Raw genomic sequence first — 13,251 nt, 5'->3', positions numbered from 1 at the left:
TTCAGACCTCAGCACAAGGCACACGTGTGGTGCACATACAGTCAGGCAGGCAAACACTGTATATATAAAAATATAAAACTTAAAATAACAAAAACTTTTGTAAGCTATGAACATATACTTCAGAATAGAAACCCAAACGGCCAATAAAAATGCAAGCAGAAGGGCTGGGCAGTGGTGGCGCCCGCCTTTAAACCCAGCACTCGGGAGGCAGAGGCAGGCGGATTGCTGTGAGTTCGAGGCCAGCCATCTACAAAGTGAGTCCAGGGACAATCAAGGCTACACAGAGAAGCCCTGTCTCAAAAAAAACTTAAAAAAAAAAAAAAAAGCAAGCAGAGACACGGAGACACGCACAGGGAGCCACAGGGAGGCCTCTGACACGCACAGGGAGCCACAGTGAGGCCTCTGACACGCACAGGGAGCCACAGGGAGGCCTCTGACATGCACAGGGAGCCCACAGGGAGGCCTCTGACACGCGCAGTGAGCCACAGGGAGGCCTCTGACACGCACAGGGAGCCACAGGGAGGCCTCTGACACGCACAGGGAGCCACAGGGAGGCCTCTTGACACGCGCAGGGAGCCACAGTGAGGCCTCTGACACGCGCAGGGAGCCACAGGGAGGCCTCTGACACGCGCAGGGAGCGACAGGGAGGCCTCTGACACGCGCAGGGAGCCACAGGGAGGCCTCTGACACGCGCAGGGAGCCACAGGGAGGCCTCTGACACGCGCAGGGAGCCACAGTGAGGCCTCTGACACGCGCAGGGAGCCACAGTGAGGCCTCTGACACGCACAGGGAGCCACAGTGAGGCCTCTGACACACGCAGGGAGCCACAGGGAAGCCTCTCTCTCGGAAGCCGCCAACCAGCCCGAGTACCGAACCCTCTCTTCATAATGAACTTCTTCCCGATCCTTAGTATCAAGAACACCCTACAGTCGCTTATCTAGCCACCTGGCAGGAACTTCAAATGACTGGCAACTGTAGACACTGGGAAGGTGTGCGACAAGAGAATTCTCACATACTGGGGTGTGAGAACAGAACTACACACACTCTGGAAAGCACCTGGCATCAGCTAGTTAAAGCTCAGCTGTGGCTGAGCCCATCAGGCTTACTTCCAGATCTCTTTCCTAGGAAAGCTCATGTGTAGGTATGCTAGGGCATGCACACAGAAACAGTCACCAGCATTCAGGAGGCGGCGGGAGCAGCTCAGGAGCTCAGGGCCCGTCTGAGGTACACACCAAGACCCCATCTCAAAAAGGCATGGGCCATGGATATAGCTCAGGAGACAAACACCTGCCTATAAATATAAAGCACAAGGTTTTGGGTTTCTCCCAAAGTCACAGTAAAAAGAAATGAAGAAAAAGAGCTCAAGCTGTCCGTCAGTGTCGATCCCCCCAATTTCACCCCTATCACCAGATAGGAGAAAAAGAAGGAGAGAGGAGAGAGGAGAGAGGAGAGAGGAGAGAGGAGAGAGAGAGAGAGAGAGCGCACGAGCGCGCGGAGCGAGAGCACTGATTTATTTCTTGTTTATTCTGTAAGCACGACTACTAACAAACCTCAACTGACCCCCTGAACAACCAACAACCACCCACCCGCCTCCTGGGGCTCTAGCATTTATATACCCTCTGAAAAGTTCCCAGAATTCCAAACACAACACAATCGCAGAAACTATCACACTTCTGTTAGAGCATGAGGCAAATCATAGTCAGCTGCTGCAGACAGTCCAAAGCAGCACCATATCCCCACACCTAGGATCAAAACAAAAGCATATTCTTATAATTTTTCTGTGGTTTGTTGTTTTCCTTTGTTTTTTTACAGTCTCGGTCCTTTATTTCTTTTGTACATTGGGCCATGAATTCATATGGAACGGGCTCCAGCAGCTCAGGCTCCTTCCCGTCAGCCCTCACAAAGGGAGCTTCTCTGGGTGGCGCAGGCTGGCGCTTCAGCTGAACCCAGGTGCGCTTCTCCTTGGCTTCCTTCTTCTTCTGGCCGTTCTCCTTCACTTGCTTCAGGAAGCTGTCCCTGCTCCTAGAGTGTGCATGCACATTGACCCTCTTGGCGAGAATCTTGCCCCTTAGCTGCTTGTTCACAATGACACCCACAGCATGCTGGGTGATGTTGCAGACTTCGGTTTTGCCATGGTAACACTTATGGGGCAGTCCTCTTTGAACAGTGCCCATTCCCCTAATGTCTACAATATCACCCTTTCTGTAGATTCACATGTATGTGGCGAAAGGAACAAATCCATGTTTCCTAAAAGGTATAGAGAACATGTAGCGAGTGCCCCTCCTTCTTTCCCTTTGTGTTTGTCATTTTGGCAAGTTACAGTAAGATGGCTGCCACAACCAAAAAGCACAATTTCTGCATTTTAAAAGAAACTAAAATTCTCAAATTCTAACTACACAAGGCCCTCAAAGCCTAGCCACACACCAGGTCAATGGTACAGTATGCCATATATGGTGACACCACAGAACACTGTTCAGCAGCAAAACTAACCAGCGGCAAGGATCAATGACAGCAAACGAAGAATGCAGGGCTCTATTCATGTGAAGTTAAAAAACAAAGGAATCTCAGATGCATACACAGGTGATAAAACAATAATGAGAATTTCAGCAGTTGCCTCATTCAGAAAGATAAAATGTTAGGTGAAATACTGCTTTGTTTTTGTTTTTGTTTTTGTTTTTTTAGATTTATTTATTATTATGTACACAGTACTCTGCCTGCACATATACCTGCAGGCCAGAAGAGGGCATCACATCACATTATAGATGGTTGTGAGCCACCATGTGGTTTCTGGGAATTGAACTCAGGACCTCTGGAAGAGCAGCCAGTGCTCTTAACCTCTGAGCCATCTCTCCAGCCCTAAGCGAAATACTTAACATTGGCAGCAACCAACCAGGACTGCATAGCAAGATCCTGTCTCAATAAATAAAACACTAGGACAAGTGAATGGAATATTAATTTGAAGCAATTATCAAATGGATATCCACATGTACACAACCAAGGTCAAGAAACACAACGGGTTAGAGAGATGGCTCAGTGGCTGAAAGCACCAATTGCTCCTCCATGGCTGTGGCTTTGTCCTGGGGCCAACATGGCCACTCACAACTGTCTGAGGCTCCTTTTTTAGGGGATCCTATGCCTTCTACTGAATCCACAGCCCCCAGGCATGCACAGGGTACACAGACATACATGCAGGCAAAACACCCATACACATAAGGAAATAAAGTTCAGTATTCTGTAATCTTCCATTTCACTTTCTTTTCCTTTCCTTTTCTTTTCAGATTTTCTCTGCAGAGCCCTGGTTGTGCTGGAATTCACTCTGTAGCTTAGGCTAACCTCAAACTCAAGAGAGTCACCTGTTGCTGCATCCCAAGGGCGAGAAACGAGGCTTATTTTTAATTTCAAGAAATCCCAGCAGTATTATACTGCCCTTGGTAAAATATAAGTACAACTTATAAAGTAACAACATGGAAAAATACAAATAAATAAATAAATAAAAAATAAAGTAACAACATGGGAGAGGTGCCAACAAGTAAATAAAACAGGAAGAGAGCCGGGTTAGAGTCAGCATGTGCACATTCGCAGTTTCAGTGAGATGTGGTAACAGGCGGCAGGAGACTAGGAAGAGCGAACACACTGAACCAACAAGAGGAAGCAAAGGCCACACTTTCCAAACAGCAATTCAACAAGGAATAGCATGAAAGTTACTTGTGGGGCTGGAGAGCTGGCTCACTTACTGCTCTTGCAAAGGATTCAGTTCCCAGCGCGCGTCTGCGCCCAGCAGGTGGCTCACAACCACTTACAACTCCAGTTCCCACAGGCTCTGAGGCCTCCTGCATCCACTGGCACCTACATTCATGCCCACACTCCTACACAGGAATGCATAAATCAATAACAAGAAATCTTTAAGAAGCTGTCAACAAATATCTTAACCATCTGAGAAAATAATCTCAAAAGACAAAACACTGAGGCCGGAATGCACCTGAATGCGGAGGGCTGGCCTACTTCACTAGTCATCACTGCCCCAGCAAAAGAAGCCAAGCATAAGTAACAACTCTGCCAATTCTGTCTCTGCTGCTGCTAAGGATGAATTTAAAGAAGGCGAGACAGGGGACGGGAAGTGTTACCTGTTCTCAGCCTTCTTGCTCTTGCTGCCAGGACTGGAGGAGCGGGATCTGCGGCCGCGGCTCCTGCTCCGTGAGCGCCTCCTCTCTCGGCTCCGAGATCGTCTTCGCTCTCGGCTTCTGTCGCGCTCTCTGCTTCTCGAACGCCTGAAAGGGAGAGTCTTCTTTTATTTTGTGGCCAAAAAGCGTTTTTATTTCAGATTATGCCTGTCCCAAACTGAAAAAAGGTTCTTAAAACTATGATCATTACTGAGGCAGAGTTCTTTTGTGTTTGTTTGTTTGTTTGTTTGAGGCAGAGTTCTCAATCAGCTAACAAATCAGCTAGGTAGGAAACTAGTGAAGCCAGCTCCTAAAACGGTCACTGGAAACATGAGGACGCTGGTTCTACAATGATGCCTGCTAACAAACATAACAAACTGTGTAACATATTTAAAATCTACTGTCTGCAGCATGAAAGCCCACAGCAGGGCTGCAGCTGAGCCCTGAGCACTTGCTGAGCTACGCACGCTCCTAGTCCCAGCAGCATGGATGGAGGTGGGGTGTTGAGTCTAAAGGAGACAGGCAGACCCTGTGCTCAAAGACCGTACTCTGAAGACTCAGAGGCAACACTTCTTCCCGTGAGCTGCTAGTTACCACATGAGAAAGGGCACAGCCCCAACTTCGTGGATCCCAGTTTCCTCACCTAGAAAATGTGGAGAATTCACGCCTTTTTCACTGGCTTGGAACACGGGAGATTCACCTGCCTCTGACTCCTGGGTGCTGGGATTAAAGGTGCAACCACACCCAGTCTCAAAATCCTTGACCTAAAATCTTGCGATTTATTCTCACATAAAAAAATGTCAAAGATCAGCACCAGGTGGGGGTTGCAGAGGCAGGAGGATGGATCTCTGTTGTGTTCAAAGCCAGCCTGGTCTACTGATGAAGTTCCAAAAAAGCCAAGGCTACACAAAGAAACTCAGGGTGGGGGTTGGGAGGATTGTAAATTTGTTATTTGTTAAGTAAATTGGTTTTTCACTGTGAGAAATTGTCTGTGGGGAACACAAAATGTAAAAGTGAATTAGTCTGCCCTCTCTATACTGTCATGAGTAACTGCTTCTCTGGAGTACCAGGTATGAATACCACAGTATTTTCACTTCCAACCTCTTAAGATAAAATCATAACTTAAACCTTCTTGCTTTTCTATGTTAATTAAAAAAAAAAAACTGAGTATGTTAAGAAAATTGCTTTTAAAGACATTTTCACTCTGAGGAAGGTTGTAACTAGTGAAACTAGTGTCAATAAATATGTATGAAAATGTAAAGTACAAAGGTTGAGAGTTTTTCAGATTAGAACTAAGAACAGTCATTAAAGTAGCTTAAAACAGCAAAGAAGGCCTTCCCGGCTCCTTCCCAGTGTCTGCTTTAGTGGCTACTCTTACCATAATGGTCAGCCCTCTCTGGCGGAATCAAATCAACCTCCACAAACAAAACATACTATCTTACTTTTATCTCTTCAGAAAATACAACCTAAAGTTCCCAAGCTTAAAAATACTGTGTAACAGTATTTTTCTTTTTTAGATTTATTTATTATTATGTATACAGTGCTCTGCCTGCATGTACACCTACAGGCCAGAAGAGGGAATCAAATCTCATTGTAGATTGTTGTGAGCCACCATGTGGTTGCTGGGAATTGAACTAAGGACCTTAGGAAGAGCAGCCAGTACTCTTAATCTCTAAGCCATCTCTCCAGCCCCTAAGACTCTCTTAATAGACAAGTCCTGTGTCTAATCAAACAATGGGGGGAAAGCAGGGGCCCCCAAATGGGCCGCTAATTCCCAGAGCAGGACACAGCTTTGGAGAAGCCCAATGTGCCCAGTTAGGAGGGCCCAACATCACTGGTGTCTCAGAGATGAAAAGTCTTACCTCAGCCGTTTCCGATCCCTTGACCGAGATCTTCTTTTGTCCCTACTCCGAGACCTCTCTCTCCTTCTATCTCGATCTCTGCTCCGGGAACGTCTGTCGTCTCCACGTTTGCTTCTTTTGTCAGAAGGTGAGCGGCTCCTCGAGCGGCTCCCAGACCGTCCTCGTGATGCTGAGCGTTTGCGGTAGTGGCTAGGGCAGAATCAAGCTAGAGATTACACTTAGAAAACAAACACATCAAAAGATGAAGCGTAGCAAATCCCATGTATTTATTTCTGTGTTTAAAAAAGAAACTCAGCACCAGGCTGAGGTGGCGCACACCTGTAATCCCAGCACTCCAGAGGCAGAGGCAGGAGGATCACTGTGAGTTCGAACCAGCCTGGTCTACAAAGTAAGTCCAGGACAGTCAAAGCTACACAGAGAAACCCTGTCTCAAAAAAAAAAAAAAAGAAAGAAAGAAAGAAAGAAAGAAAGAAACTCAGCACCAGGCTGAGGTGGCGCACACCTATAATCCCAGCACTCCGGAGGCAGAGGCAAGCAGATCGCTGTGAGTTCCAGGCCAGCCTGGTCTACAAAGTGAGTCCAGGACAGCCAAGGCTACACAGAGAAACACTGTCTCAAAAAAAACAAAAAAGAAACTCAGCAAAACCAGAAAAGGTGCTTTACCTATGAGGAGAAAATGAACTCTCTTGTACAGACAAAGACTGGAAAGGGAAGCAAGGAGCCACGCACGGTGACTTGTGCACAGCACTTGGGAGGCTGAGGCAGGAGGATCACCATGGCTTTGAGGCCAAACTAGGCCAGAAAGTAAAACCCTGTCAAAAGGTCTGGGACTGGAGCTCAGCAGTTAAAAGCACTGGCCATTCCCCCAGGAGACAGCTTGCACTCTGGCGAAGGAAATAACAGGCAAACGAAGACACAAATGCACCTTGTATCAAGCACTGTATTGGAGACAACCAGCTCAGAATAAATACCAGACAAGTAGCACAGCCCTGGCTAGTACAGTGGCATTTTAGAGGCCTCTGAAGGAAATATAAGCAGGAGCCATGTAGACATAGAGGGGAGACTTTCCGGGCACAAGGCACAAGTGAACTCACAGGAAGGAATCTGGGAGGTCATGTGAAGGAACAGCAAGGAAGACAGTTAAACAAGTGAGACACGACATCAGATGTGTGGCACACACCTGAGTCCCAGCAGTCAGGAGTCAGAAGCAGGCAGGTCTGAGTTCCAGGCCGGCAAGGACTACACAGTGAAACTGTCTCTAAGAAAAAAACTCAATGTTTTCAAAATGCTTAATTGTGAAATAAATTCAAAGCAGGGGTGAGCTATACAAAAAAAAAAAAAAAAAGAAAGAAAGAAAAAAACTCAAGAGAGTGCCATGAGACAAGAGCAGAGAAATAACAAAACGGTCAAATATGGAGAGCCTCCCAGGCGCTCACAATGACCATGTCTTTTACTCTGAGAAAGATGAAAATTTCATGGGCCACACGAGGTGGCAGGCACCTCTAGTGCCAGCTAAAACTGAGGAGAGGTCACGTCTGTCAAGCAGTTTAAGAACAACATGTTCCCATCTCTAAATGAATACTTTTAAGTAGTTCACTCATGTGTGTATGTATGTCCCTGAGTACACATATGTGTATCCCAAATGCGCAGGTGCCTATGGGACCAGAAGAGGGCATTGACTCCCCTGGAACTGGAGTTGCAGACAGCTGTGAGCCGTGTGGGTGCTAAGAACTGAACCTCAGTCCTTTGGAAGAATAGCCAGTGCTTTCAACCAGGGCCACCCCTCTAGCACCACAAATATTCTTATAGTAAATTATAAAACAGAGAAAGTTATTGGGAGAGTTTTAAATAAAATAGTGGCATAGCCTCATGATTACTTTTAAAGTATTACTCAAATGTGGTGCTAGCACTTGGAGGTGAAGGCAGGATGACCAGCAGTTCAAAGCTGGCCTTGACTACAAGATCCTGTTTATACTAACTAAAACAACAAAGGAGGCAACCATCCAGGTTAAGAGGCAGTATCAGCTTAGGTGAGAAACAGCAAGGAAGGTGCTGAGAAATGTCAAGATCCGTAATGAAAACAAAACCACGAAAGCCCAGAACACTAGCACAGGCCGTGCTGGGAATGGGCGGGCGGAGAAGCTGTGGTCCAGCACACGCTTGGCACATGTGAGGCCCTGAGATCAGTTCACAGCAGCTTTCGTCACCGCCACTGGAGGTTGCCAGTTACTTGCAATCAACAAGCCACTCCCTTTCCGAGCCCTTTCAGCGTGTCTACCTTCTTCGAGCTCTCCTCAGTCTTCCATGAAAGCCCCATATGCACGCGAACTGAGCTTTGGGGCTGTTTCTCAAATACCCTGCTCTTTCTCACTTCTGAGATTCTCACTGTTCCCTGAAGAAACCAAGAGCAAGAGCCAAGCATGGGAGAAAGATGACAGTATAGGGGCTGGAGAGATGGCTCAGCTGTTAAGAGCACTACCTGCTCTTCCAAAGGACCCGGGTTCAATTCCCAGCACCCACATGGCGGCTCACAACTGTCTGTAACTGCAAGATCTGATACCCTCACACAGACATACATGCAGGCAAAACACCAATGCACATACAATAAAAGTAAATTATTTAAAAAAAAAAAAAAAAAAAAAAAAAAAAGATGACAGTATAAAGGTAAGCAGCTGGAACAGGCCTCCTGTGAAAGGTCTGAGGAGTTTCCATTTCCTCTTTAAAGTAACAGGATCCGACAGAAACGATGCCAGAGGACGGCAAGGCCTTCCCGTTATTTCTGAAGTGTTACTCTGATTCCAGCATACAAACCTAATGATTATCGAGGCAAGATATCAAGAAGGGTATTTCGGGGAGGAAATCAGTTTGAAGCTGTCTGGCAAAGAAACGATAAGGGCCAAAGAGATTAAGGTGTGGAAATAGTGTAGAATCTAACGAGAAGGAATTAGTGAGTGGGAGGAGTCAAACATCACGCCCAGATCTCCAGTCTGGGCAGTCAGAGGAAGAGCAATGCCTCTGGGCGATTTAAGATTGTCACATATGCCACCGGGTGATGGATCACGCCTTTAATCCTAGCACTCGGGAGGCAGAGGCAGGTGGATCAAGGCCAGCCTGGTCTACTAAGTGAGTCTAGGACAGCCAAGGCTACACAGAGAAACCCTGTCTCCAAGTATAAAAAAAAAAAAAAAAAAAAAAAAGATTGTCACATGACCTGACTGTGGTCAAGGTGATACACCAATGCCTTTATCCAGATGGTGCGACGAGCTTTTTATATTTGCAAGATTTCAAGATGCTCCACGCACACTTAGCTCATGTCCCTGAACCTAAGTTATAAGCCAATAAAGTGCTGTTAGCATTAAAAACAAGCAAAATTTTTATTCTCCCTAGACACTGGACAATAGTATCTTTGAGACCGGCTAGAAACATATCAGTAATCTTTCAAGTAACTATGGTGATGACTTTGACAATACCTCAAGGTCCTGAACCTGTTACCCACATCCTAAAGTTTTGAAGACACCATATGATTAGGCCGCGTGAAAAGTTTCAAAAAGAAGCAGGTAACAAAGTAATATGAAATCTATCCGCGAAGAACAGATCCATGAAACAGGTGTTTACTGCAACTCAGTAAAACCCAGTCGTGCACATACTGCAGGTGCGATTAAAAAAAAAAAAAGTCGGCGGCCCACGTGCTCCTTTTAAAAGACGTAGGAGACCACGAGCGCACGAAAGTAAACTAAAGTAGCCCCAAGCAATGTTGCAAAGGCGAAGCGGAAAGGGAGTGAGACCAGGTCAGGGATGACTGAGTGGGATGAGGCTGCTGGCTCCGTGAAGGGGCGGGATGAGATGCGAAGGGCTGTTCCCGCTCAGAGCTCGACCCGGCTATAGCAAGCACCGAGGAATCTGCGGCCCTGCCCCCAGCAGCGCGTCCTCGCAGTCCCGGGCACCGGCGCCTCAGGGGCCACACGTGGGGCCGGCTCCCCGGCACCGCCGTCTCCACCCGCTCCTCTCCGAGCCCAAGAAGCGGCTCGCCCGCGGACTCACCGAGACTCCCGGCCCATGCTGCCAGCCACCAGAAGGCCTGCGCCCTTGGGGACGATGCGCGGGCCTTTGAAAGAGGACAAAGAGAGGAGGCACCAAGCCCTCACAGTGCCAGCAAGGACCAGTCCTACCAAGCGGCCAGAGCTCGAGCAGAGAGCGCCATCAGAGCGCGGCCAACGAAAACAGGATGTGCCGGCGCCGGGCGCGGAAGGAGGAAGCAGGCGGAAGGAAGCGGTTACTTCCGCACAGCGCCTCCCACCGGCTGGAGGCCGCGCGGCGTGGGCTGCGTGGAAGAGGCCCTGGCCCGGTTTTCCCGCGCAACCCTAGGAACTGTTATTCCAGTGGAATGGAGCTTCTGCCAGATCAACCCTGCCAAGTGTCTTAGCTGCAGAAACCACCAGGCACCCTACGCAGCCTGCGGCTGTCCCAGGGAGTGTGTTTGCTTCCCGTAATCGCATTAGATGCTACAACCACCTCCTTACATGCTTTTAACTTATTTTTTCTTTTTTTAAGATTTATTTATTTATTTTGCATGTACACCTGCACGCCAGAAGAAGGCACCACGTGGCTGTCTCATCATATATGGTTGTGAGCCACCATGTGGTTGCTGGGAATTGAACTCAGGACCTCTGGAGTAGCAGTCAGTGCTCTTAACCTCTGAGCCATCTCTCCAGCCCTGTACTTATTTATACATTCACTTATTTCTTCATGTGTATGCCAGATCTTGGGAGCTCAGTCTAGTAGAGGAAATTACTAAAACCACAGGGAGAGTCACACTGAAGAGATGTGAAGACTAAAAATCTGGTGAAGAGAACTAAAATGAGCTAAGGATTATAATCATTCTTAACACTGTCTATACTGGGAGCTTTCGAAGAAAAAAAACAAAAATGCATAACAATTTAGTTGTAATATGAATAAATTAAATAATAAAAATATTTTTTTAAAAAAAAGTTAAGACCTGGAAAAACAAAACAAGCCGCATGGTCCAAAACAAACCACTCCAGAGATGCAGCCCAAACACAAAGGGACCAGACAAAAATTTAATCATGGGCCTCTCTCCTGCTCTGGTTCTTCCACTGGATCACTCCTTCTCTGCTTAGTACCCTCCTCACATTTTCACTCTGTCATTTAAATGTTTACTTACTCCACTCCCCCCCATATCGGAACAAAGACTCCACATACACCCTCCAAATGAGCGCTCCAACGGGTACAGGACCGGAGACTGACAAATCAGATTAAGGGAGACCTGACCTTGGTATAACTCTTCAAAATCAAAAATACTCCCTGCCAACCATGGTCCTCCTTAATGACTGCTGAAAATGAAGGTATCTGTGTCATCCTTGCGGATAAATGCTGTTTTTATGCAAATCAATCTAGCCCAGTACAGGAAACCTCTAAACAAATCTTTTTTAGTTTTTTGTTTTTGTTTTTCAAGACAGGGTTTTTCTTTGTAGATTTTGGCTGTCTTGGACTCACTTTGTAGACCCCAGGTGGCCTCAAACTCACAGAGATCCACCTGCCTCTACCTCCGCGAGGGCTGGGATTACAGGCCTGTACCACCGCACCTGGCAAACAACTATTTTTTTAAAAATCAAAAACAGGCTGGGCGTGGTTGGCTCATGCCTTTAATCCCTGCACTCTGGGAGGCAGAGTCATAGATCTCTGTGAATTCAAGGCCAGCTTGGTCTACAATGCCAGTCCAGACAGCCAAGACTATACAAAGAAACCCTGTCTCTCAAAAAAGAAAAAAAGAAAAAATAAAAAAACAAAAAACCTGTAACTTCCTGGTAGTCATATGTGTGTGTGTGTGTGTGTGTGTGTGTGTGTGTGTGTGTGTGTGTGTGTATGCTATTTATACTATTTTCCTTTCTTACGCTGTCTTGGTTATGGCAGTTATACAGATACATGCATTTGCTGCAATCCAGTAACTGTGTGTTTTAAATTGGTGTGTTTCACTGTGATGAATGTTACCTCTATATCACCTGACTTCTTTTTTTTTTTTTTTTTTTTTTTTTTTTTTTGAGACAGGGTTTCTCTATGTAGCCTTGGCTGTCCTGGACTCACTTTGTAGACTAGGCTGGCCTCGAACTCACAGCGATCCACCTGCCTCTGCCTCCCAAGTGCTGGGATTAAAGGCGCGCGCCACCACACCCGGCTTCACCTGACTTCTTTAAAACATGCAATTGGCTATTATTATTCAACAGCAGAGCACTTGCCTTGCATGTCTGAAGCCTTATATTCAATCTCAGCACAGCAATCAGCTTCTGTATGTTATTCTAAGTGCACATGCCCCTGTGTGCCCGTGAGTGTGCAGACACTTAATGGCACAGCACGTGTGGAGGGCAGAGAAACGTGCTGGAGACAACTCACTTCTTCCACCATTGCGGGTCCCAGTGACCAGCCGCCGTCCTACAGCCAGCCAGCCTTTTTTAACAAGTAAATGAAGGACTAAGATTCCAAGCTGAGTTCCAGCCTTTTACCTACAGGCTGCAGCCCACCTGGGAAGTTGTGAGCAGCACTCTAAAGGCACAGAGACAGCAAGGTCTGCCATTCCCTGCCAGATCTTACCCTTGTGAGCACCTACACTAACGTCATGAGTGGTCAGAGAAGCTGCAAGCTTCAGAAGCACAAGTTGCTTGGACACAGACAGACACAGTATGAATGGGAAAACAGACCCTATGCCATCCCAGCCTCGGTTCCTTGGGAGGTGGAGGCAGAAGGATCACTTAAGGCCAAAAGTCAGAGGCCAGCTTAGAAAACAGAATGTAAACATGTCTCAAGAAAGGGGAGGGCAGAAAGCAGACCCTAAGGCTAGTAGTGTCTTTTTCTTTTTCTTTTCTTTTTTTTTTTTTTTAAGATTTGTTTATTTACGCTCGGGAGGCAGAGGCAGACGGATCGCTGCGAGTTCGAGGCCAGTCTGGTCTACAAAGTGAGTCCAGGATGGCCAAGACTACACAGAGAAACCCTGTCTCGAAAAACCAAAAAAAAAAAAAAAAAAAAAAAAAGATTTGTTTATTTATTAAATATACAGTGTTTTGCCTGCATGTACTTCCTCAGGCCAGAAGAGGGCACCAGATCTCATTATAGATGGTTGTGAGCCACCATGTGGTTTTTGGGAGTTGAACTCAGGACCTTTAGAAGAGCAGTCAGTGCTCTTAACCTCTGAGCCATCTCTCCAGCCCAGCTAGTAG

General features: G+C 46.8%; 1 protein-coding gene across 1 annotated transcript in view; it reads right to left on the bottom strand.

Moving 5' to 3' along the window:
• Ddx46 (DEAD-box helicase 46) overlaps positions 1-10,255 on the bottom strand; it is a 53,124-nt gene extending 42,869 nt beyond the window's left edge. Inside the window, 3 exon segments of the mRNA XM_051172419.1 lie at positions 4,125-4,268; positions 6,023-6,211; positions 10,064-10,255. Of these exon segments, the coding sequence (XP_051028376.1) occupies positions 4,125-4,268; positions 6,023-6,211; positions 10,064-10,080 (350 nt within the window). The 5' untranslated portion in view covers positions 10,081-10,255.
• Between the last annotated feature and the right edge of the window lie 2,996 nt (positions 10,256-13,251).

The sequence above is a fragment of the Acomys russatus genome, chromosome 3, assembly GCF_903995435.1.
Source record: "Acomys russatus chromosome 3, mAcoRus1.1, whole genome shotgun sequence".
In the NCBI taxonomy this organism is placed as follows: Eukaryota; Metazoa; Chordata; class Mammalia; order Rodentia; family Muridae; genus Acomys; species Acomys russatus.
Note: the sequence above shows the minus strand (reverse complement) of the source record. Positions and strands in the feature narration are given on the sequence as shown.